This window comes from Trichosurus vulpecula, chromosome 5 (genome assembly GCF_011100635.1).
Source record: "Trichosurus vulpecula isolate mTriVul1 chromosome 5, mTriVul1.pri, whole genome shotgun sequence".
NCBI lineage: Eukaryota > Metazoa > Chordata > Mammalia > Diprotodontia > Phalangeridae > Trichosurus > Trichosurus vulpecula.
The window spans coordinates 71521393-71549006 of NC_050577.1; the positions used below are offsets into that span (position 1 = coordinate 71521393).

The window sequence follows — 27614 nt, forward strand, 5'->3', positions numbered from 1 at the left end:
CAGTCTGACAGGAAATAATTTTAGATCTGTATTTTATACAAAATATCAAGATAAAATCAAAATGAACAGACTAAAATTATAAAATTATACAAAAATGCAAAATTATAGTTTTCTCAACCATAGTTATGAGAAGAATTCATAGAAATCATAAAAAAGTAGATCACCGACATAAACTTCTTAAATCTGTGCATTAAATATCTGACAAAAAGATTAAATACCATTCAACAGACAACATCAAAGGTTCTAAGAAAAATTTCAAAACAAAACAATCATCAATAATTATCTGAAACTATCCAAAACTAACTTAATAAGAGAAATGCTGATACCAACCTTCAGGTTCCCTCACTGCCATCAATTTAGCAAGGACTGGAAAATTTAGTGTGGAGGGATTTTCAGAAGTCAGATACTATTTGCTACTGGTGCAACTGTGATTTGTTTCAACCATTCTGGAAAATAATTTAGAACTATGAAAGAAAACTTACTAAATTGTTCTCACCCTTTGACTCAGATTTCACTGCTAAGTACCATACACTACAAAGGAAATTACAGATAACATGAAGAGGTCCATAAGTACAACAATGATAGCAGCACTAAGTGTAATAATAAGAACAAAGTATGTGCCCAAATCTTGGTATTTGGATGTAATGAAATATTATTGTATAAGGAATGAAATATACAAGGGTAAATGTTAACATACCATCAAAAAAAAAGACATCCTTCCTTTGTTATCAAGAAATTGGTATTTAATATAAATATTAAAGGTCATACCAAAAAAAAATTAGAAGAGATCCAGATCAAACACCTCTCACCAAACACTTCTTAGGTATTAACCAAAGGATAGAAATGAAAGATAAAACAGGCATAAGTTCAATTTTTTGAAATTGAAAAGCTTTTGTACAAATTTAATGGCCCAAGAAGAGAAACTATCAACTGGGGGAAAACTATCCTTACATCATACCTGATACCAATTTAAAAATCCTAAGGAAACTAAAACAAATAGTCAAGACCAGGTAGTCATTCATCCAAGGCTAAGTAGAGAACAGAGATGAACAGTTCTCCAAAGAACTTCAAACAATTAAAAACCAACCATATGAAAGAGTGCTCCAAATGACAGACAAGAGAAATGAAAATCAAAACAACTCACACCCAGCAAATGTGCAGAGGTGTCAAAAAGGAGAGAACAGTGAACGTAGAAAGGTGGGACCACACATGCATGGTTGTTGGTGGTGTAAACTGGTCCCACTTATTCTGGAAAACAATTAAGATGTGCCTACCCTTTGACCCAGAGGTCCCAAGGCTTAGTCATATACCCCCAAAAGGGCAAAAACAAATAGATCCCATTTACACCAAAATATTCATAGCAGGACTTTTTGCGGTAGCAAAGAACTGTTAAGAAAGTCGTAGATGCCCGTCAATTGGGGAACAGTTAAAACTGCATCATTATTGACCCCATAAAACTATGAATATGTACAATTCAGAAGCAGGGGAAGACTTCCACGAATCGACAAAGCACTATCAGGAGAACAGTACATGACAACTACGATCATCTAAATGGAAAGACAATAATGAAACAAATATAACAAGGAGGGTCACCCTCTCTTTTCTGCACAAGTGAGGGAACCGGCATGTGGAACATTTCATCTACAGTGAGAAGCAGGTGATGTGTCAGCTAGTTTACCTTAACTGACATTTTTTCTTTCTCTTTTTTATTCCGTCAGGTGGGACAGCACAGTAGGCAAAGGAAAGGGGGACGAATGTATTAAAAATAAATGTGATATAAAACCAAAAGATAGCAATGACATATGACAAAGTAACTTTGGGAATTGTACTTTGTAGGAGGATTTGTTCAAGATTCTGTTGCAACAGAACAAAACATATTAATCAATTTTTTAAAAAAGAAAATGAAACCAAGAATTTTTAAAACAAAAGAATGGTACCAAGCTGCCAAAATTTGGTTAATTTCATGTTTGACAGGAATTTGTATCAGATCATATTCAAAGTGTGATGACAAGAATTTAGGAGCTGGGGGAAAAGAAAACATTCTAGGTACAGGAACAGTATCTATATGAGAATAATCTAATCTATGGATAGGAAGAGTACAAGATAAAGCAGACTAGATACGGTGGTATCAGATTACGGCAGGCTTTTAATGTTAGGCCAAAGATTAGTTATTAATTTCAGATCTTTTTTATTATTTGCAAAGTTGGAAACACATACATAAAGTTTATCTTTTGGCAAATGATCACAGGCCCAGGACTTGCTTTCCACTTCCACTCTCGAAAAAATTATTTTTCTTTTCCTCAAAAATCAAAGAGCAGACCACTTGTTTAAAAACTTTTCAGAATACTCCCTTTTAAAAATTAGATTCTCTTGGTTTGTTTCAATGAAAAACAGATTTGCAAAATGGATTTCATACTTTTCCAGGATCAGTAAATTAAGGCTACTTTAATATGAGTAAGGATTTCCCTCATTTTAGAATATATTATATTAAGAGAAGAAAGATTACTTCCATTTCTTCCCCTTATTCTTTTTTGAAGTTATGCTCCTCATAAAGCACCCGGACTAAACTCAATTGAACTTTTATGCTAGAGAAGAAGAGTAGCGTGAGCACACCAAAGGTTGAGGTCCCTATTACATGGAATTTAATGGTCTTAGTGATGGTGTTAAGTACAGGTTGAACTTAAAAGTTAGGACAAATGTTTCATTACCACTGAAGTCCCCATCCCACCTCAAATCAACCCAGCTAACTGTAGGGAGATGTTATTTCTCTCGTTCTTGAACTATATTAAGCTCTGCTAAAAGAGAATACATGTGCAATCCAATTTAAAAAAATACAAAATTAAACTTTCTAAATTATAGCAATTCTTATTAGGGATGAATTTGCACCAGTTGTAAGATCAACATCAAGAGGAAAAATGATACAATTTGCAGAACCTTTCTAGAATACACCTCTATAAAATGAAGTACACCAAACTGTAAGAGTGATCTGACAACATATGCAAACACAATTAAGGTGTACAGAAAGTCAACAGACTAACACAACAGTTAAGAAAAGGCTGAATAACAAAAAAAAAATGTGAAGGGAGATGAATAGTTTTATTTTTTCAGATCTGTCATATAGTGGAAACAGCACTGGATAGGAAACCAACAGTACCAGTTACATGATCCTGACCCACTAATATCTCTCTAGGTCTCAGTCTATCTGCTAAATGGGAGGGTTCAGGGTATGTTAAGTATCTAGGAGACAATCTCTAAGGTCCCTTCCTGCTCTAAAGACTATGATTCTATGATCTGGAATTGCCGCTGTAAAATAGCTTAATTTTCAAAAACATTATTGGATTTCATTGAGAAACAACTTTCCCTATCATTCTCCATCCTAATTCTATGCACTAATTTTCTTGTCCTTAAACTTGGGAACATAACCTAATTCAGAGTACGAAATAGGTGATTAACTTTTTTTTTTTTTGGCATTCAAATATCCAGAGTTTTTATTCTGATATTCACACAAAATACTCATTTTATAAACTGAAAAAAGATCCCACAAACACAAAACCTTTTACTTGTCCAAAAATTCTTGATTTAAGAACATGCCATGCTGAACTCCCTACCTGAAAGTAGAGTAGTATGTCCAGTTTTGTTTGTCCTCTTATTTCTATCCTGTTGATGATTATGTAATAAACGCAATTCTAAATTCAGTCATCTTGGCCCACCCAGATGACTCAGTCACATCCTCTGAAAGCAATTCCTTTACAAACTGGGGCTCCTTTTCAACCCTATCCTAGTCAAAAGACGACTAGCTAATGACCATAGCTCTTCTGATAAAAACATCAGGCTAAATGAAGACAACTCACTTCCAGGTCTTAGCAACTTTTCCCACTCCCACCAAAGAGAGTTTGTTTAGAAGCATGGTTATGTAACATACTAGTGTATTTAACTGACCTGTATTTGCTGGAATCATTTTTCTTACATTTACAGCAGTAGTATCAGGTTCCCAGTGTGGCAGATTTTTGATAGGCTTAATGGTAAACAAAACTTTGCAGATGATCGAGTTAATCTATATTAAGTTTCATTTGTCTTGTCATGAACATAGCATTGGAGGGCCCCAATTCAGTTCTGTAGTATCTAAGATCCTGAAACTAGATGTCGATGAAAGATTTTTCTTATTTCCCCGTGTTTTAGAGGAATTTTAAAAGTTTTCTGTGTTATAAGATAAATGCTTATCCCTTAGTGTTTGGTTTAGAGGCTTAACATGGAAACCAACTACTAAGATCTAAAGATGAAGAGTACGTCTAGTATAAAATTTCTTTTAATGGTTGTCATTCCCCCTCAGTTTGACTTCTTATTCTCTGGTTAGTGAAATCAGGCCAATTTTGAATTGGAAATGGAATTTTGCCTTCAATCACGCATATGCTATAGATATATCAAATCCACAGAACTAGCATGTTGCAACTGATATAATTTCCCTCATAAACTTAAAACTTTAAATGCAAAGTCACCTATATTGGACAACTTAGATAGTTACAGTCAAGGAAAGCAAAATTAAGGTATTCCTGGGAATGCCTAAATAGAACTCATAAGACAATCCTAAAAGTATTATTACCTATGGAGCAAATTAAGCAATTAAGGGTCTCTCTTCTTGGTTCCATTACAGAGCTACTTACATCTAAAAAGGTGTAATACTAGCGCCTATTAACCCCCTCCCACATCAGATAATTTTGAAAGCCTACATACAAATAAAAATAAAACAAAAAGACAAGATACTGCAGTCACAAGTACTTTAATTTTTTTAAATATCACTTATCAAAAACAGAAGTTGCACTATTCTACTCTGAAGTTAACACAAGTAAAAATTAAAGAGGCACTGTCTCATGGATAAGGTGCTGAAGTCAGTGAGAGCTGCATGCCTCACCCTACCCTCGGTTCCTTCAGTGCACATGAAAACGTGATGGATTTGACACTACTTCCTTTCAAAAAAAGTTAACATTCAGCTGGTACAACTATTTATTAATTTGCTAAGCAACCAAAACAATTTAATCAGTTTTTATTTTTTGAGCAACATTACAATGTGTCATCACTACCGTACAATTTAAATCCTTTATATTACAGTACCGAAGAAAAAGCATTACAGTACAGTCATACACAAGTCTGTTAAAAGTAATGCGTTCTAATTGGTAACTTCCACAAACTGCTGTGTGCGCTTCGTTGATTTCCTGGAATTGTCAATACACTGCACCCTGTTTTAAGTGGGCTGTACCTGAAAACCAAGGTATGCAATTCCTTAGGATTAGAAGGCATCCAGGTATGCGGTGAAGGATGGGGGGGGGGGGGGTAGAGGAGGAGAAAAGAAGTGTCTAAGGGACCTCCCGTCAGAACCCAACTTATTAAAAACCAGTTTCTGCTCTGCCTGTGCTTCTACGTAAGCCTAGAGCAACAACAGAAATGAAAATAGTAAATAGGCAGCAGAAGGCTGTTCTAAGCCCAGAAGCTCGCCCCACAAGGGCCCTTGCACGGTTATCGGGGGATCACAGCCACCACACGCTCGTCCTTCCTCCCCTCGGCCGGTCACCCCCCGCGTGGGGCACTCGCTATTCCGGGGGCTCTGACGCCTCGGAACTAACAAGCCCTACGGCCCCGACAAACCTGCAGCCCATTCCTCCGGGAGGCTCCGCGGAGGACGACGAGTCATGGCTTTTACCCGCGGCGCTCCGGGGATTGGGGAGGGAAGAGGAGACCCGGGGCCGGGGTCCCGAGCTCGGACCTAGCCGACCTCCGGCCTTGCTGGGCACGGCTAGCCCGCGGCACCCCGGCCTTTCCGAGGGGCTCTCGGGGACGGGACGTGGTGGGGGTGCAGTCGGTCCTGAGAATAACCGGGAGCGGATCCGGGGGCCTGCAGTAAACACGGGCCTCCGACAGGCCCCACGTGGGAGCTGCCTAGAAACGGAAATGCTTTCCCGGCCAAAGCTGCCGAGCAAAATCCCCCAGAGTGCCGCGGCGGCGGCGGCGCGAGGGCCCCGACGACCTGACGGCGCCACCCAGCGGCGAGCCGGGAGGCCTGCAGGCGGGCGCTCCTCCGCCGCTTTCCCCCTCCCGCCGCCGCCCCCCCCCCAGCCCGTTCCCCTCTCTCGCAGCACAAGGCCCAACCCAAGAACTAAAGACCACAAAATGGCTGCCGGCCGCTTCGTCACGTGACCCCCTTTGTGCCTTTCGGGCCCCCGAACCCGGCGGGTCCCGGGTGGAAGCGGCCGGGGAGGGGGGCGGCGGTGGGCAGCGCCGGTGCGGGCCCGGCGGGGCCGCGGCGGGCCGGGGGTCGAGGCCGAGGGAGTCGGGGTAAAGGCCGGGCCGGCGACTGAACGTCGGCGGGGAAGAGAAGATGGCGGCCATTTTGTGTGGGGCTGGCCGCTCCGTGGCCGCCGCAGGCAGCAGGGGGAGCGGGGCCTGGCGGTGGGTCGGGCAGGGGAGTTTACACGTACCGACTCCTCTTCCTTCTCCATCCCGGTGGGCATCTGCGGCACGGCCCGGTTTATCGAGGCGTACTCGTGCAGATCGGGCAGATCCTCACAGCGGAAGACCGGCAGCGGCTTGGAGGCGTCCAGCGCCCGCGCCCGAAACGACAATTTACTCATCTCAGGCGCAGCTGATACCTCTCCGCTCTGGGGAAACGGCCCCGGCCAGCGGGATCATGGAGAACCCGGGGCTCGGTCCCCACTCGCCTGCCGCTGCCGGGGACTGGAGGGGCGGAGCGCGGAGCCCGCCGGCCGGGCCCTCTCAGCAGCCGGGAGGGTGGGTGCCTGCGCCGCTCCGCTCCGCTCTCACTCGCTCTCTTCAATACGCCATGGCCAACATGGCGGACATTAAAACTCCACTGTGCGCTCTTCAGCCAACCCCAGCCATTCCCCACACTGCATCGCGCAGCGGCGCGGGCACGCGGCGGAGGGGGGGAGCGCGGGCTCGAGGCCGGCGCCGGCACGGGCTGCGCGCGCCCCCGCCAACCCCTGCTCCCCGGCTGGCTCCGGCTCCGGCTCCTCGCCGCTCTCGCCGCTGCCGCCGCCTGCTCCGCTCTCCTCCCCACCGGCCCTCCCCCGCCCGGGGCCCGCTCCCGCCCGACGCGGCCCGGAGGGGACCGCGCTGCCGGGACCTCGGGCTCCCCCGCCTCCGGCGCGCCGCACACGCCCCTCTCCCGGCCGGGGCTTCCCGGAGAGCCGCGGGGGCGCTCGGTCCGGCCGCCGCCGGGCTCAGCGGGGTCCCCCGCCATCCCGGCCGCCCGCCCCCCAAGTCCCCCGCCCCGCGGTCCGCCTGGGACGGCGGCCGTCTGGAGCTCAATGGTTCCGAGCGGCCGGGGCGCGCTCCTGCAGCCCGGGGAGCGACTTGGGGGGCCTTGGGCAGAAAAACCTAGGCGCGACGGAGGTGGCGGAGTGAACACACGCACGCACTCATGCACACATGCAGACGGGCGCGCGCCGACACAGCTCTAGAGTTTCTCTACAACGAAACGGTCGTGAAGTCAGTCGAGCCAACAAGCGCGCATAAGGCGGGCCGGGACTGCTGCGAAAAGCAACCACGACCCCTGCCCCCTGGATCCCCCCATCTAATAGCGAGACCACGTGCAAGCGGCTAACCGGGAGACGCTAATAAGGAGGGAGAGTTTAACCCGTGACTGCACCAAACACAGCGTTTGATCACGATTTCCCCAGCCGCTGCGCTGTGGCATGAATATTAAACGCTCGGCTCCAAATGAGCAAGGCTTTTATTTTATTTTGTAGGTACAGGTGGATAGACACACATTTCCCTCTCTTGCAGCTGGAGGGAGGGAAGGAAATCATTACTGTAACCCCCAGAATGGTAAATTTCAGAAAGAATCTAATCTTTGCAAAAGCAATGCCCCACTCCCCCAATTTTCCCGGTGCTGAGAGCTTTACCAAGCACTGATTTCCTGTTGGGGGCAGAAGAAAATGCTGTTTCCAAAGTGGCCGTGATTGACAGGCATTCTTACTCTTTAGGCATTTTTCTTCTACAGCATTTTACAAACATTAAATAAATGCCATTTGTGGGAAGGATAGTAAATAACCTATAGGTTCTCCAACTAAAATAACAAGAACATGAGGGCGTTTGATTATTTGTTAACAGAAAGAATTTAGATGAGACACAGGGCAAACTTGGATTCCAAGAGCCGCTTCCGCTGAGATGTTTTGAAAACGGTCCACGATGGGTCAATTGCAGAAAAATCCCCTTCACTCAACAAAAATGTTTCATCACTCCCTTTCCCCAGGGTACACATCCCACATCACATAAAAATAAGTACGGTCAATATCATTAACTGCTAGGTTTGGGCTTTGCTTAGGGCGGACCGGCAAACTGCTGCTTACTAGCTTCGCTTAGCTCTAGTCCGTACCGGGGACAGGAATATCCACCACTTCCCTACAACATGACCATGCTAATATAAAGAATATTGATTCAACAAACTCCTGAGAGTAGTGCCAGGTTTTCCTTAACTTTGTACAAAAATCTTTCCTCCTCCAGGAACAAACGTTACCATTCCTTTAGATGGGTAAAATCCCCTTAAAACAACCACAACCCACTGAGGATCTACTGTTGATTCCCAAGTATAGATCCTCCCAAAGTTTACTGAATATATACCATATGCAAGGCACTTCATAGGTGTTACTTAAAATACAAAGGCACCAAGAAGATGGAAAGACACTTGCTTTCTGACAGCAAATTACTCGTGTCTCCATTTCTTCATCCATAAAATAGAACTGTTATCTACCTCAACAGTTACTTTGAAAGAAATGCCTTATAAATATATAAATGTGAGCTATGATACAGACAAGAGACAGCCTCTGACCTCCAGGCGCTTACAGTCTAGTAGGGGAGAGGAGTACAACCCAGGACATAAGTACCACGGGTACAAGGGAAGGCCACTTTAGGCCAAGGAAAACTTCTAATGAAAAAGATAACATTTGAGCTTAGTTTTGAAGAATGCATAGGATTTCAATAGGGTAAGTTGTGGGGGGGTGAGTTCAAGGATGTTTGCCCAACATAAACAAAGGGGTTGATGAAGAAGAGGTCTGATTTTATTAGAGCACTGTTTGTTTAGCTAACTACTGGAAGGTAAGGCTAAAAAAGATGTGTTGGATCCGATTTCCGAGAGCTTTGAATATCAGGAATTTGGACTTGATTTGGTTGCCACTGGGCATTTCTGAGCAAGGGACTAATGTGACTGAAGCTGCCCTTTAGGAAGGATAACTTGAGAAGTGGTATACAGGATAGACTGAAGTATGGGGAAGACTACAAGAGAGAACAGTGAGGAGGCCAATGGAATAGGGTCATAGCACTGGGAATGGACAGGAAACGACAGATGATTAAGTGATAATTCCGGTAAGTTAGGAAAAAAAATTTAAACCCAAAATATAGATTCTATTCCAAAATTGGGGTTTCTGCTAATGTTAATGGACATTTAGCAAGGAAAGCGAAGAGTCAAACCAACAAAACCTAAAGACGGCACCCTCATAGGTATACGTACCTATATACATATATTCACAATATTCTCTCAATCTAATATTCCTTATATACTACTTTTGTGTTTCTCCTCAGATCAAATACCTACAATGACACCCTACTGACATCTTGCCCTAACGTCCAACATTTTTGCTACCCAAAAGCCACCTTTCTTGTCAGGACAATCAGTTCCCTGACATTAGCATATGCTGTACTCATTCCCACCTCTGGCAATCCTCCAGACTTTCTTCCATGGTCTCCCTCTGGTCCATTTCAAGTTTAACCCCCATAGTGAACTAAGGACTTTTTCTGGGCTTCAGTTTCTTTATCAGAGGGTTGTACTTCATATTCAAGTTTTCATTCAGTTCGAAAAATTCAATGAAAGACTGATAATCTCTTGTATCTCTGAGCTCCGTATACTAAGTTGTACAAAACTTTGTTAGTTGTTTTATGTTTTATCTCTGCAACTAGAATATAATAAATTTCTGGAGGGGAGGTGCTGTATCTTCCGTATCTTTTACATTCTCCCAAAACGTCTAGCACAGTGGCACCAGTGCTGAGTACGCAGCGGCCATTTGCTAAATGCTTGTCAAGAGATTGATTTGCATATATATAAGCTTATGTTACATATACACAAACTTTAAACGTTATCACTATTTGTAAAATCCTAGCTGATAGAAAATAAGATCTTAAAATGTTAGGATATCTTTTTTTTTTTAAAATAATGGGAATCTAAATGTCTTCCTCCTCTAAAATTCCATGATAGATTAGTTTGTGAAAATGTTAACTTCTCTCCCTGCCTCAAAAAAAAAAAAAAGATTCTTAGGGAAATTGATGGTCCCAAAATTAAAAAAATTAACATAGCACTTTAGTGCACTTTGTGATTGTACTAAGTACTCTAAGAAGTTCTCATTTGAAGGAAAGGCAGTTAACTTATTGCTTGATATTTTATTTGTGAATGATGTAGTAATCACAACAAATGTACCCAAATTGGAGTTTCCTAAAAATACTTTTTAAAAGGGTCATGGGGCTAGTCTAAGACATTTTAATTATAGTTGAATCTCTTTTGTTATCTTGGATAAATCATTAAGTTCTCTGGTTTTTGTTTTTTTTTTAGTTTTCTAAAGAGGAAAAATGCCTCCCTCCCACATGAGATAGTTGTGAATGTCCATATTAGTTGTGGATATCAATAAAGTGATTTGAGTTCCTCTGAGATAAAAAGCTCTATAAACACAAAGCACTTTATTTTATAATACTCGGAGACTAAAGTTGAGGTGAAGTTAAAAGCCAGTGAAAAAGCTTCACTAAAATTTAGACCAAAAAAATCAGAAGTGATTGAGTATTTTCCACTACTTCCAAGTCTAACCTTAATTTCTTTAACACCCAAACTGGTAAATGACCTTATCTCCACCTTGCTAGGCTGGCTAGAAACTGATGAAAAGGAAGCTTAATAGAGGTTAAGACCAGTGTAGTAATGTTTAATGGGGCTATTTCTAGGTGTAGTTGTTGGGACAGAATAGTGAGATGTACAGACACAGTAATTTGAGACATTAAAATAACCCCACAACTGAATATTGAGTAAGATGATGGTATTATTCAGTTAGTAAAAACAGTCTTGGTTTTTGTTATGATCTGCATGTGTCTGCCAAGTGAAACCACCAGTTTAAAGTGTTGCTGGCTTTTATGAAAAATTAATTAGGTGGTTGGAAAGCATCATAATATTTTGGTTGCAGCTTTTCATAGGTCATAGCTTTAGAGATGCAAGGGATCTTAGAGGCCATGTGAGGTCAGTTGCTGCATTTTACATGGAAGGAAGCTGAGATCCAAAGATGTGACTTTTCCAAGGTCCTATGTCTTCTAAGTGTCAGACATGGCATTCACACTCAGGTTCCTTTACCCTAAATTCATCAAACTTTCCATAAAACCACCTTTCTCTTGACAGTGCTTTGGTTAATACTTGATAAAAGATCTATTTGATGAGTTTTTTAAAAAATTAAATTCCAATGGTTAACTTATTAAAAATAAAAGGGTGTCTTTGAAAACTAAAAGTTAAAAATTAAAAATCAGGCACATTAGTAGGAACATTTAAAATTATTATATTGAATTAATATCAGTTGACAACATGTATCAAGAGCCTATTGCATGCAGACCACTAGGTTAGGTAGGCATTAAATATGAAGAAATCAAAGGAAACAACTCCCATTTTCAGGAATCAAAGAATTATAGAATCTCAGAGTTGGAAGAGACTTCAGGAGTCATTCATTCAGCACACATTAATTAAGCACCTACTGTGTACAGAGTCCAGTGGTTAACACTGGAGATTCAAAGTTTATATAACACAGTCTTTTAACTCATGGAGCTAACAGCATACTATAGGATGAGATAAAAACACAAATGACTATAATGCACTGTGCTTACACGGCAAGTACATTATAGAGGCACAAAACAAAGGTCAAAGATGAAGATCATCTCTGGAAGGGGACATCAGGAAACTTTCATGGAGAAGCTGGTATATGCATTAGGAAATCAACAGATGAATAGCTAAAGGAGAGTTTTCAAGGGGAATGTGAATAAAAGGGTGGAGGCAAGAAAATACTTGTTGTATTTGAAAGCAGAGAATATTCTACTCCATCTGGACCTTGGAATGTGTTTAAGGGGAGCAGTATAAGATAAGTACAGAAAAGTAAAGGGATAAGATTGTGGAGGGCCTGCAATGACAGACAAATGAATGTGAACTTTGCTTGTGGAAAGAGCCCTGGCTTCTGAGTCGGGCTGTTATTGTTCATTTGTTTGGTCATGTCCAATTCTGTGATCCCACGGACCACAGCACTCCAGGCCCTTCTCTCCTCTCCTATCGCCTGAAGTCTGTCCAAGTTCATGTTTGTTGTTTCCATGACGCTATCTATCCATCTCATCCTCTGCCATCCCCTTTTCCTTTTGCCCAACAGCAAGGCCTTTTCTAATGAATCCCATATTCTCATTATGTGGCCAGAGTATTTAAGCGTCAGCTTCAGTATTTGATCTTCCAGTGCAGAGTCTGAATTGATTTCTTTAAGTATTGACTGATTTGATCTCCTTGCCGTCCAAGGGACTCTCGAAAATCTTCTCCAGCACTACAGTTTCGAAGTGTCAATTCTGCAGCTCTCAGCTTTCCTTATAGTTCAACTCTCACAGACATACATTGCTACTGGAAAAACTGCAACTTCGATTATATGGACCTTTGTTGGAAAGGCGATATCTCTGCTTTTTAGTATGCTGTCCAGATTTACCACAGCCTTCCTTCCAAGAAGCAGGTGTCTTTTAATTTCATGTCTACAGTTGCCATCTGCAGAGATCTTTGAACCTAGGAATATAAAATCAACGCTGCTTCCATTTCTTCTCCCTCTATTTGCCAGGAAGTAATGGGACCAGTTGCTAATATCTTAAGTGTTTTTTTAATCTTTTTTTTATGTTAAAGTTTCAAGCCAGGTCTTAAAGAGTCTTCTTTCACCCTCATCAAGAGGCTTCTTGATTATTCTTCATTTTTTACCATCAGAGTGGCATGTCTGCATATCTGAGATTATTGATATTTCTCTTAATTTCAGCTTTTCATTCATCCAGCTTGACATTTTGCAAGATGTACTCTGCATATAAGTTAAATAAATAAGTTGACAATATATAGCCTTTGTCTATACTCCTTTTCTAATCTTAAATCAACTAGCTGTTCCATGTTCTGTTCTGTTACTTCTTGACCCTCATACAGGTTCCTCAGGGGACGAGTATGATAATCTGGTACTCCTCTCTCTTTGAGGACTTGCCACATTTTGTTGTGATCCACACAGTCAGAGGCATTAGTGTAGTCAATGAAGCAGAAGTAGATGTCTTTTCTGGAACTCCCTTGCTTTCTCCATAATCCAGTGAATATGGGCAATTTGGTCTCTAGTTCCTCTGCCTCTTCGAAAACCAGCCTGCCTTCCTGGTAATTCTCAGTTCACTTATTGTTGAAGCCTAGCTTGCAGAATCTTAAGCATAACTTTGCTGGTATATAAAAATGAGTACAATTGTTTAGTAATTTGAAAATTATCTGGCATTTCCCTTCTTTAGGATTGGGATGTAAACTGATCTTTTCCAGTCTAGTGGCCACTGTTATGTTTTCCAAATTTGCTGGCATACTGATTGCAGCACTTACAGCATCATCTCTTAGGGTTTTACATAGCTCAGCTGTAATTCCATCACCTACTCTAACCTTACTGTTAACAATGCTTCCTTCACTTACCCCCAAGTGCCCTGCCAAAAAACAACAACAACAACAAATAAAAAACAATGCTTCCTAAAGCACACTTGAGTTCATTCTCCAGGATGTCTGGCTCTAGATCAGTAACTACATCATCATGGTTATTGGTGATGTTCAGATCTTTCTTGTATAGTTCTTTTGCATATTCTTGCTACCTCTTCTTGATCTCTTCTGCTTCTGCTAAATCCCTACCCTTTTTGTCTTTCATTATGCCCACTTTTGCCTGAAAGTTCCCTTGATATCTCTAATTTTCTTGAAGATTTTCATCTTTCCCATTCTATTGTTTTCTTCTATTTCTCTGCATTGCTCACTTAAGAAAATCTTCTCTCTCCTTGCTATTCTCTGGAGTTCTGCATTCATTTGAGTATATCTTTTGCTTTCTCCTTTCCCTTTCCTTCTTTCCTCAGCTACTAGTAAAACTTCAGAAAGACATTTTGTTTTCTTGCTCTTCTTTTTTTTTAAATGTTTTTTTGTTGATGCCTCCTTGTTTCAACTATCCAGCTAGCAGCTGGGGGTGAAAGACCAACAAAAGCCCAACAGCAAGAATGCTGCCAAAGTCCAGGTTCTTTTGATCTGCTTTACTAAGGAAAGCAACGTTAAGGGGTTGACAAGTTTACTTTAATTCAGTGTACAAATACCATTCGCTTAGTTCAGGGGAAAAAGCCACCGCCCTGAACTTCGGAGCAAATACAAACAAATTACAAACATTGACAGACAGACCAAATACAATTCATAGTTACCAACATCTAGGTTCACCCCGGGAGCTCATAATAAGGGCTGGCCCAGAGTCACTCGAGCCACCACTGCTGTGGGTAAGAGCTCTGAAAAAGAGAAAACCAACCCCTGGTTTTATATCTTTTTCAGGGTCAAGGGTGAGTCACACATGCAATTCACCCACATGACCTAAAATCGTCACAAAGAGGCGATTTAAACCCACGCAGTCTAAAAGCCTCTGATGTCCCAAACATGTCACTCAAACTCATGTATAAGCTAGGCCCTCCCCTGAGGCAAGGAGGTCACCAAGGACTCCTAATCTAATCAAGGAAACAAAGGCCAAACTCTTCAAAGGCACTTGGTTAAACTGAGTGCTAAGAGCCCATTTTGTTTACCAACACATTCCACAATATTGCAAGCCCATGTTCGTAGTTCTATAGGCACTCTATCTACCAGATCTAGTCCCTTAAATGTATTCATCACCTCTACTTCATATTCATAAGAAATGTTACTTAGGTCATACCTATACAATCTGATTTTTTCCCTTTCTTCAATTTAAGTATGAATTTTACAATGAGAAGCTCATGATCTAATCCATAGTCAGTTCCAGGTCTTGTTTTAACTGACTGTATAGAGCTTCTCCACCTTTGGCTGCAAAGTATATAATCAATCTGATTTCTATATTGACCATCTGGTGATGTCCACATGTAGAGATGTCTTTTGGGTTGTTGAAAAAGAGCGTTTGTTATGACCAGCAAGTTATCTTGACAAACCTCTATTAGTCTCTGCCCTGTTTCATTTTGTACTCAAAAGCTAAACGTGTCTATTATTCCAATTATCTTTTGATTTCTTCCTTTAGCATTCCAATCCCTTATGATCAATGTGACGTCTTTTTTTGGTGTTCTTTCCAGAAGATGTTGTAGGTATTCATAGAACTGATCGACTTTGGCTTCTTTAGCTAGCCTCAGTGGTTGGAGCACAGACTCGTATTACTGTGATGCTGAATGGTTTGCCTTGGATTCTGACAGATACCTTTTGGTCATTTTTGAGATTACACCCCAGTACTGCTTTTCTCACCCTTTTATTGACTATGAAGGCTACTCAACTTCTTCTGAGGGATTCTCACTAGCATATGTAGTGATCACCTGAATTAAATTCATCCATTCCCTGGTATTCAAATCCTGCCTCTGATGTTTATTTACTTCCAGTGTGACCTTAGGCAATGTGAATAATTGTGATAGGCCTCAGTTTCCTAATTTATAAAATGAGAGTGTTAGCCTTTGGGGACACTCTGAGGTCTGAGTCAGTAAAGATTTTTGAGCAGAACAACATAACTAGATTTTTTGCATAAGAAATATTAGCCTAGCAGTTGCATAAAGCATGAGTTGGGAGGACAGGAGAAAAGTGATGCAAAAAGATCTGTTCAGAGACTGGTCCAGCTACTGAGGCCTGTGAAAGTTAATGTTCCCATATGGTAGCAGTGGGTGGGCAGACTGAGAAAGAGAGATATGAAAGGTATGCGGGAGGAACTGGAGGGACATGGTACGTGACTGGATGGGAGAGGTAAAGGAAGGGAAGAATCAATACTTCCGGAGATCAGAGGCTACGAGAAGACTGAAGCCACAATTTGTTGCATTTATTTGCCAAGTAACAACAAAAGGAGGAGCATGTTTAATGGGAATCATAAGAAGTTTCATTCAAGTGTATTAAGTTTGGGATGGCAAGAACTCAGAATAGATCTCAGGCCCAAAAAGATTTGGGAGTCACCTGCAAGGAAATGGTAGTAGGAAAAACACCAACAGTATTATATCATGAAAGCCAGGGATGGTCATCAGTGACTTACTACAGAGAAGTCAACGTGACAAATATTTACTAAGCACACACTATATGGAAGACTTAGTTCTTGCCCACAAGAAACTCATATTCTACTTGGGTGGGAGTGGGCAGAGCAATAAGGGAGGGATGTAGCATGTACATAGGTAACATGATAGTGGGAAGCAAAGGAAAGATCCAAAGTAATGGGGAAAATTTGAAAAGTGAGTGAATACTTTCAACTGGGGATGAGGGAATTTTTTCACAGAGGAGATATCATTTTAGTTCAGCAGTTTTCTTAACCTTGTTTGAGCATGATCTTCTTTGGTAGTCCGGTAAAGCCTATGTACCCCTTCTCAGAATATATTTTTAAATAATTATGATCAAAGGAAATGCTAAATTTCAGTTATAGGTTGGTGAAAATAAAGATCCTATTTTTTTTCCCATCCACATTCACAGGACTTCCTGAAATCTGTCCATGAATTCCTTGGAGAGTCTGATCCCACCCCCTCTCAGGTTAAGAACCCTGGCTTTAAGTGTTAAGCCTTGAAGGAAGAGAATGACCACGAAAGAAGGCTGAAATGGGGGAACAGTACTCGGAAGAGCTTAAATGTCTGGTTCACAAAGTCCCTTTTGGCAGGAACATAGAGTACATAAAGGAGCGTGACAAAAAATGAAGCTGGAAGGATATGTTGAAACTAGATTGCAGGATGTCTCAAAAGTCAGGTCATGGAATTTTGGTTTATCTTAGAGGCAATGAAGGTTGTGGAGCTGGGGAGTAACATGGTCAGACCTGTGCCTTGGGCAGAACATTTTGGCAGCTCTGACTGGAAAAGAGAGACCAATTCCACTTTTGGAAAGCTGTAATTATTAGGTAATTTCCCCTTATGTGACAATGAAATCTGCCTCTCTACAAATTCCACTCCCAGTTCTTCCCTTTGGGACCAAGGAAAGCAAGTTCAATACATCCGGCCTATGATAGTTCTTAAATGCTTAAAGGCAGTTCTTATGTTCTAAGACCTGTCTTCCCTTCTTAAGATTTAACATTCCCAGTTCCTTGAACCACTTATTATACTGTATGGTTTTGAGTTCCCCTATCAAATCTAGTCATGTTCATCTGGACCCATCTATTCAATTTGTACTTAAACTTAAAATCTTTAACAAAATATACACACAGGAAACTACTGAAAATTACTTTTACCAAGAAATATATCACATGCCTATAGTACAAATTGAATAGATGTATAAAGAAAGTATCATAAATAGAAGAGTAATAAAATCAGGTGATCATCATTCCTGAACATTCATTACTAAGGTCCCTTCCCATATCTAAGTCATCTTATCCTCTATATAGTTTCCTAGAGGAAGGTTTGAACTAGCCTTATCAGAAGGTAAAGGTAAAGGTTGGGTTAGAAGTAAGGGAGGGAGAAAGGGATTCAGAATGAAGGTAATCATATATTTTGATACAATACTATAGCTTAAGCAGGGAAATAATTTTTAATCCGTGTCATGACATTCTATGAACTTAGGTATCAAATCATCTTCCTTATAATGTAGCAAGCTTAAATTATGAAAAAGGCTTTCTCCCTGCTAGGTATTCTTAATATCAGTTTAAGCAATGTGCCAATTGATTATTCGTACAGTATCGTACAGTGAAGGCTAGTCTAGTACAGCCTTGAATAATATAGTATGTTAGAGTATAAAGAATTATTGAGTATACACTTTAAGCTCAAATCTTCATTCTCACTCCATTTGAGTAGAAAGAGTAAATTTCTGTAAACCTATGGCAGTTTGGAGGAGCCTTGAATAATATAGTATGTTATAGTATAAAGAATTATTGAGTATAGGTATATATTTTAAGCTCGAATCTTCCTTCTCACTCCATTTGAGTAGAAAGAGTAGATTTTTGACAACTTACAGCAGTTTGGGGAGAATAGCTTTCATTTATGGTCACATGGAAAGCCATTTTGCTCCTTTTTTCATGATGAAGGTCTCCCTAAGTGAGCATAACTAGATCTATAGGGAATGGAGCAAGCAGTTAAATACAATCCAATCATCCTGGTTCCGAAATTGTCCCCCAAATACTCCCTAGCAAGAATTTTGTAAAACAAATACTGATGTCTTAGTAGCCTGCTATGGGAAATATTGAAAGAGAAAAGAACATGCTGAACTCCTTAAGGACTATGTCCTTTGAAGACTAGGATAGCTATGGGAGGCCTTTATTCATCTGCCCAACTGCTAATGCCTCCCCTACCAATTACCTTATGTTTATCTTTTAATGGATTTCTGTGGTGCTAATGTGATCAAAGATCACCACCACCACCACCACCCCCCTCCCCACCCATTCAATAGGCCTCAGGTGGAGCTAGTAAAGGGAAGCTTGATTAGGAGAGGCTTGCTTGTAGGCAGACCCATACCCTTTTGCTATTAGGTGCTAAGCCCCAGGCCCATGCCCATTTTCTACTAGGTTCTAAGCCCCAAGCCTACCTGGGGGTAGCCATTAAGCTCAGACTACTGAGCTTCAGAGAGCTTCAAAGAAGAGAGAACTTTGAGAGAGAGAACTGGAAGGGCTCTGAGAAATGCAAGGGCTTTCAGAACTGTGGGAGGAGAGGATACAGGCAAGCAGACAGTTAGGATTCGTGAGTAAGTGTTTACTGGAAGGCTGTAGCAGAAAGGAAGTTTACAGGATGGCTTGGCTCTTTGCTGTGATACTATGTTTTAATCTTCTTGCTGTTACATTGAGGTGGATTTACTGGTTTTGGAATACCATTACTGCTATGTCGAATTGGGGTTATTGGTTCTAGGATTTGATCCTCTGGTGTCTGAATAAATGTTTTACTTCTGCCTTCTATACAGAGAGTGTCTTATACTTTGTGATTTCAAACTATACAGGCATATTCATGGTCACCATCGATATCAAGAATCTTGCCTTATTCATACAAGTTCATATATACTTGCATGTAAACCTATTGTCTTCCAAAATAGAATGAGGAAAATCTCATTTTTGCCTTTGTATCTCCATCACTTAATACAGTGCTTGGCACACAGTAGCCATTTAATCAATGCTCTTTTGATTGACTGACTATTAACTAAGCCAAATAATGTGTATTTTTATTACTTTTTCAATGATCAAACATTTATTTCTCCCCCTCCACCTTTCCCCATCCAACTGGACATAGAAAGAAAAAGAAACTCCTTGTAACAAATAAACATAGTCAAGTACAAATTCCCATTTTGGTCATGTTCAAAAATATTTATCTTATTTTACACATTGGTCCATTACCACTCTGTCATAAGGTGTTTAGCATCCTTCATCATTGGTCCTCTGGAATGATGGTTGATCAATGAGTTGTTCAAAGTTCTTAAGTCTTTCAGAATAGTTCATTTTTCACAATATTTAGGTTATAGTATAAATTGTTCCCCTGGTTCTGCTTACTTCATTCTGCATCAGTTCTTACATGGCTTCACAGGTTTCTCTGCCCAAATAATATTAATATGTTCTGTTCTGAACATTCCACACTTATACAAAAACTTTCAGTAACTATCTATTGCATTCCTTCCACAATCTAGCTCCAACCTACCTCCTAGCCTTGTACCATGGTATTGTCATTTATCATGAGAAGTTTCTATTCTAGGCAATGGGTAATCACTGAAAAGTTTTTCCAGTAGAGGTGTAGAAAGTTCACAACAGAGTATTGTGGAGGAAATGGACAAATCCTGTATTACAAATATTATTTAGGCCAATTTAATATATCAACCAATCAAAATGCATTTATTAAACACCTATTATGTGCCAGGCACTGTTAGGTGCTAGAGAATACAAAAACAAAAATGAAACTTGCCTCCTGTCTGTGTTCTATTCTCATTCTGCTCACTCCCATCTTTATGTCTTTACTTAAAGGGTTCCTCACTTCAGGAACAGACTCTACCTCTCTCTGTTGATATACCTGCCTTCTTTTAAGGTCCAACTTAAGTACTAACTCCTGTATGAAGACACTTATGACAAATGATATTCAATATAAGAAAACAAATACGGAAAAGTCCTCGTAGCTCAGCATACAGAAACTTGATCTATATATGTAGGAATTATTATTAATAGTCATGTTAGTAAGTTTCACATTCGATGGTATTCAGAGTCTCAAATAGGCTATTACATAAGAAGCTGTAACAGATTGTTTATTTCATTTTCAACACAAGAACTTCAGTACAAAAAGGGGGTATTTATAGAACCTCACATTTAGGATTATAAACATAAGTAAAATTTGACCAAATTCAAGAAGTTAAATTTTGATTTATTAGTCCCTAGTGAAGACAACACCCATCAGTGATGCAGTAATAACATTCCAAATTAGGTTGAGAACAGATGCCAACATAGGAACTCTTCACTAATGTGATGATTGTTAATGACCGAAAAATTTTTAGCACAATACGTAAAAAACAGAAGCTGCATACAGGTGTCCATAGTCAAAAATAAAGAAGAAAATTGGGCCAATTCTCCACTTCTTTGCCTGCCAGGACACTTTGCTGCTCACTTGGCCCAACATGAAGAGTGGTGCTCATCTACATGTAGCCATAGTACTCCCCTAGGCACTTGACTCTGGTCAGATTCTGGGGGAGCACAGAGATGTCATAGCTTTAGAGTCGAAAGTGGCTTTTGGGGGACCCTGAGGCCCTGGGAGCCTCAGCAAACTGGTTTCCCCAAGGTCACTTGGCTAGTAAGTGGCAGACCTGGGATTCAAACCCACATATTCTGAAATAAATCCAGCATTCTTTCTATTCTGCCTCCCCATAGCGTAATCAAGGAATGTATATTTTTGAGTAATTGGGGGAGAATTATGCTTATTTAAGTTGCACAAATGACTCAGAAATAGAGCTGTGAGCTAAATTCAAGTCTTGTCATTTTTCATTGATTAACTGTTAGATACCAAAAGCAATTGCCTTCCTATTATTACATTGGGCCTACAAGGACAAAACAAGTATAATTCCAAGATTTAATGATTCAATGATAGCAGATTCAGTGTAGCTCATACTATAGATTCTGATATACAGTATTCAAATTACTGTGTGTTATTTTAAAATATTTTCTTCAGTTCTTTAAGCTTCTGTGATTTCATCAGTCAGTGGCCCCTCTTCTGTGTTTCGGGTATACAGTCTCCAAGTGTTACTATAGCTGGAAAGTTAAGCAACTTCCTGCCAAGCTGGGGCTGCCCTTCTCTGAACTTAGCCAAGTGGGTCCTTGGACAATCAAGGACAATCAACTGCTATCAGATTCATACTCAAAGGCTTTTCAGCTTGAGAGGATCTGCCAGGGCTGACTCTCCAGTGGCACAGTCTTTAACCTAAGGTCACCTGTTTTACAATGAGGCATCAAAGAAGGGCTTTAGATTGGGCATTGCACAATCATTTAAAAATTATGTCTCCATGCACAAATGTTCACTGAGCACCTATTTTATATAAAGTATTTGTGCTAGGTACTTTGCAACAAATAAAGTTGTATAACTTTCTAGGGGATCCCTGCCCCCCTGCCCTAAACCTTGCATTCTAAATAAAGACTTTTACCTAAATGTAATCTTTTTTTTCTGGTTTAAGATATAGAACAAATATTTGTTCTTCAATAAATAATAATAAAGGTAAAACTTGGGCCTTGTCCTTTTTTCTCCCTAATATTAGCTTAATTTAGGCAATTCAAGTGTATGCTAGATTTTCTGCCTGGCTCTGATTCCTGAGATAATGTATATCAAAGGACTTTAAAAAGTATAAAGGGCTCAACAAAAGTAAAGTATTACCTATCTGAGATAAGATAATTAAAGCTAAAAGAGAACAGAGCTCTTCTAAAGGAAACAGGAGTAGATGGTTTCAGGAACCAGAAATAACCAATCAATTTGGCTCTAATTTTCTGAAACACCCTGGGAATCACTATTTTCTTTTCTTTTTCTTTTTTTATTCCTTCCTTCCTTCCTTTCTTTTTTTGGATGACAAAAATAATGCACATTGAGCTTCAGAAACAAAGTTCTCCCTGGAACTTCACTGAACATTATCAGATGGGTATTTGTATAATATCCGTACCTAGCATAAAGTAAAAGTGGTACAAATCTATACATTCAGACTGCTCAGGCCTGAGTGACATCCAAACAGGCAAAAATTTAGCTGGCCTGGAGAAATGGATTGGGACCCTACCACCGCAGGGAGTTTATTCTTTCCCACTAGAAGAGGAACTACAGAAAGCTCGCACTGCAAAACAGTCTGAATGAACTGTAGCTCGGGCTAAGGAGGGGTCAGGTCAACAAGGCTGTCCCGTCACATTATTATTATCATCATTGAAGGGAATGTGTTTCCTCCAGCATTATAGCTTCCCGCTGTCACAGAAAATGACAAAAGTCTGGAGCTGAAAGGGAGAGAGATGATTGTGATGATGTTGTTCAGTTGTGTCTGACTTTTCATGACCCCCCTGTGAGGTTTTCTTGGCAGAGATACTAGTTTGCCTCTTCCTTCTCCAGCTCATTTTATAGATAAGGCAACTCAGGCAAATGGGTTTAAGTGACTTGCCCAGGGTCACACAGCTAGGAAGTGTCTGAGGCTGGATTTGAACGAATGAAGAGGAATCTTCCTGACTCCTGGCCTGGTGCTCTATCCATAGAGCTCCCATAGAGCTGATTGTGTAGAACAGTTTAAACTCTGGGCCTGTAAGCAAAACTTTCCAAAAGGGGTTTCCTTTGCAAGAAAAATAGCCTTACTGTATACTGGGGTGGAGAGGGAAGAAAAGGAAGGAATCCTGTCATTAATTCTCCTCTACCATGCCCTGTCCCCTTGCCCCCCCCCCAAAAAAAACCACCTTTAAAGCTCTACAGTTAGCATCTATGCCAAGATATCCTGCTCAAAGTACAAGGCTATGTGATATAGGAAGGCAAATCATTAAGTTTCTTTTCATTTTACTCAGTTAACTTTAAATTTTCTAAAATGCTTCTTTAAAATTTATAAACTCTATCTATGGCTACAACTGCAACAAAAAATTCTCTTAAAGGTTGTAATCTGCATCGTTGATGCAGAGGACCCACACTGATGTAATCATCAAGACAGTGGCGCATAAAATTGTGGAAGTATCACCATTTTGTAGTATCAAAATTATGTGTATATATTTTTACTGATACTGTCTAGACCACAGCATAACTAAATGAACATAAGACCTGATCAGAACTGGATTAAATTCTCCTCTAACAATGCATGATGGGTTTGGACAATGGGACTTAGAGTCCCAATTTTATTTCCTGCTCAATTAACTTGAATGAATAATTTGACTTTTCTGAGCTTCCTTTCCTTGCATATAAAGTTGGAAACCCAACAGTGTTTAAAAAGACTTTGAAATTCTTAATGAGATGAAAGCATTAAAGCATCAAAAGAACAGCCATCTACAAACTAGTTACTAAAATTGGCTTATATTAAAAAGCAATAGTTATTTTCTAGATTCACTTAACTTTCCATTTGGTCAACCAATATTTAAATATGCACATGTTTAGATACAAAAATACAATTATGTAATTTCCCTTTGGTGTAGCTACACAGTGGCCATATAAAAAAGTTTTGCTTCAGGACCATGCCCCATAAAGCATGGGGTCAAATTTCCTCTGGGATGGTACAGTGCCTACCTGCATAAAATGACACTATTTTTGTCAAGCGTGAGTGCTTTCATTGAAAAATATCTTCAAGGTATCATACCATATCAAGGTATCAAGGTAGTATGAAGAATCAAAGTGAAGAAGAATCTTGCAAACTGTAATTTACATAGAGTATTTTACCTTTAACTATGGTACGTAGAGATTATTTCATTTTATCTTTACATTAAGTTGACGAGAAGGACACATATTTTTATGACCTGATAATTGTGAATCTGAAGCACTGAAAAATTGAGATTTGCCTAGGATCATATAATTAGTTGTGAAGACATTACTTCTTGAAGGCTTCTATAGTTTTTACTTCAAGAATACAGTTTCCTTTGCAGTACATGCTTAAATTTTACCTAAAAGTGAACATTCTTGAAGTCTTATCTCTACTTCTTATTTGCTGGTTTTAAAAAAAAAAACTTTTGCTCTAAAAGGAAGAGAACATTAGATGGAGAATCTCTAAGACATGCTGCTACTTAGTCATCCTTTGGATTGACTGTGCATTAGGGATGGGATGATTTCTTCAATCCTTCACATTTAAGGTATGGCACAACGGACAAAGAACTAGCTTTGCAGGGAGAGGGCTCAGGTTCAAACCTTGCCTTTGTTACTTTTGTGTGTCCTCACAAGTCACTTAACCACTTTGGCCCTCATTCTTCATCTGAAAAAATGAGGAGGTTGGGATAGCCTCTAGCTTCCCTTCTAGTTCTTAATCTATGGTTTATTCCCAGATTCTCCTTTAATTTAATCCTTTGTCTTTCCAACTGGCTGGGATGAAATTTTTTGTAAGTAAAGGTGATAATTTAGTTAATCTCTATTTTGAAATAATATAAAATCATCCCATTTACAAGTACACAGAAAATACTGAAGAAGTATCATTTATGAGATAGATTAGAAAAATAAGGCAAAAATCTTTTTTTGCTCAAGGGAAAAAAGGATAGGACAGCTCCCCAGATTACTACCAAGGTCTGGCTGGAAGAACTTTGTTTCCCTATCCATACTTCTCAGAGATAAGTTACCACAGTTTGTTTTCATAACTCCCCTTCACCTATTTACCACAACCATATTTTTAAAAGAAAACCAAGAAAAAATGTTTTCTTTCCACAAATTCCCCTTTCTTCTTCCTTCCCCATTTGCTTTGAAGTATGGCCAACAGAGATGCCTTGGGGGTTTTAAGAGCACAAATCATTTTCATAGCTTAGAAGCAGAGCACTTACAAGGGCAGGAAAGGATTAACAATCAAGGAGCAGCTGGCTGGCAGTAAACTATGGCCGCTGGTCAGTGAATAGTCTGGACAAGGAGCAAAGCATCTCCAAACCCTCGCTGAGTAATGGACTCAGAGTGTGACACTTGCATAATCTTTTCTCCCCTTGAGCAAGTATGTGCCAACCCAAACTTAAAACTTGGAAAGAAAAGTAATCCTAAAGGTAAATACTACCTCTAAATCACAATGAAAATAATTTTGTATTATCTCCCTATCAAAAATGTTAGTGCACGTACATCGACACTTTTAGGTATAGAAATATTTTACACTAATCTGAGGGTGATGACAAACTGGGGCCTAATTGCTGGTATAATCCCCAAAGATTTTAAAATAAAAATGTCTGGGGAAAAGAGGAAAATTATTTAAGAAAATGAGGTGCTCCCTGAAGACTAGCTCCTGCTAGGTATCAAGCTTGGGTAGCTTCCTATCCCTGCGTTGCTCCATGATCTAGATTTTTACTTCAATAGCACAGTTTCTTTGACAGTATATATTTAATTTCCACCTAAGATTTAAACATTCTTATCTTTTCTCTTATTCATTGAAAAAACCCTGACTTTTTATTCTTGAAAGTAAAGAATGTCAAATGTCACATTTCAAATTGTATTTAAAAAGGATAAGGACATTGTTGCTAAAGGCTTTAAAAATCATGTTGTACTTTGAAAGACTTAAGAATTCTGATCAAATACAATGATCAACTGATTCCAGGAAACCAAAAATAAAGCATGCTACTCATCTCCTGACAGAAAAGTGAAGGACTTAGGATACAGGATGACATACATTTTTTAACATGGCCGATGTAGGAATTGGTTTTGTTTTACTCTGCATATTTGTTCTCCCCCCACCCCCATGGGGGAAAGTAGGAGGGAGAGAAAATAGATTTTCATTAATTGAAAGAAATAAAATTAAATATTAAAAATAAGTCATCTTGTGTTTCCACAGTCTTAGCCACCAATTGTTTTTTAAACAAATTAATCATTTACTCCCTTATTTATATGGGGCGTGGAATGAGACTGGCCAATGAGAGTCCAATCATAAGAGCACAATATAAATACTCTAGGGACTGGACTCTTATTGGCCAGGCCCACCCTATGCCTCTTACATTTAAATTAAGCAAGATGGGAATCATTCATTTCAATCCTATCAACTTATAAATGTTGTGGTTACAGCAAATTTTAGTTGCAAAGAGGCAACTTAACCTTGATGTAAGGAAAGGTTTTCTAACAATTAGTGCTAACTAAAAGCAGAAAAAGATACCTTGGGAGGTGGCGAGTTTCCTGTCCCTGGAGGTCTACCAGCAAAGGCTGGATGAACACTTGTTAGATTTGTTGTGGTAGGAATTCTTTTTCCTGAATGGGTTGGACTAGATGGTGCTGACGCCCCTTCCAATTCTAAAATATTGTGATTCTATAATTCAGAAATTGGTTCTAGTCTTGGATCTGTCGCTGTTCCTGTAAGACTCTGAGCAAGTTGCTTACCTTCTCCAAGCTCCTATTTTCACATCTAGAAAATAAGATGATCTCTGAGATGCCTTCCAGGTCTAACATTCAATGATGATGATGATGAATATGAAAAAACAGCACAACAGCTTCATCTAATAGTTTCTTCACAAGATGGTGTAGTACAGGGGTTCTTATCTGTGTTTTTAAAACTTGTTTTAAAAAAATATTTTGATAACTATATTTGAATAAAATTTGTTTCCTTTGTAATCCTATATATTTTATTTCATGCATTTAGAAACATTATTCTGGCTGGGTGTGGTGGCCCATACCTGTAATCTCTGCTACCTGGGGAGACTGAGGCTGGTGGACTGAGCTACAATAGGGCTAAAGTTCCTGGGATGTCTGTACTAAGCACAATTCCAACATGTTTACACCCTCCATACCCCAGGACTGGAGGGTCTCCAGGATGTCTAAGGGGGTGGTTAGGTGAACTGACCCAGGTTGGAAAAACAACAGGTCACAGCTTCTTTGTTGATCAGCAAGAGGATTGGCCCCATGGGAAGATGCTGTACTTCTAGTCTGGATAAAATAGGGAAACAAAGTCTCAAAAACACCACCACCACCACCACCATCATCACCACCACATTACTCTGAGAAAGGGTCCATAGGTTTTACCAGACTGCCAAAAGGGGCCATGACACACACTAAAAAGCTTAAAAATCCTTGGTATAGTGGGAAAAACTCCTAGACTCAAGGTTAAGAATACGAGGATTTGAGTTTCTTCTATTTACTACCTTGAGTCAGTTACCTTATCTGAGCCTCAGGCTTTCCATCTGTAAAACCAGAGAATTAGACAAGATGACCTTTAGTCTAGGCTGCCTTCAAGTTCTAAATCTGGGATCCTATTTATATTTTCCCTGAGTGTCCAGTGGATGACAGAATTTAATCATATCTTTTTT

The 27614-nt window shown here is 40.0% G+C and overlaps 1 protein-coding gene and 1 pseudogene across 3 annotated transcripts in view; both read right to left on the bottom strand.

The window, feature by feature from the left end:
• The window catches only part of EPC1 (enhancer of polycomb homolog 1), a 102440-nt gene that overhangs the window by 63164 nt on the left and 11662 nt on the right, over positions 1-27614 (bottom strand). For 2 of the 3 annotated variants that reach the window (XM_036759855.1, XM_036759857.1), the window contains exon 1: positions 6471-6906. The exons of the other annotated variant lie outside the window; for it this stretch is intronic. In XM_036759855.1, coding sequence (XP_036615750.1) covers positions 6471-6623 — 153 coding nt within the window. In that variant the 5' untranslated portion in view covers positions 6624-6906. Of the gene's footprint in view, positions 1-6470; positions 6907-27614 lie in introns of those variants that run through there. 3 annotated transcript variants of the gene reach the window in all.
• Positions 7431-14044, bottom strand: LOC118850055 (annotated as a pseudogene).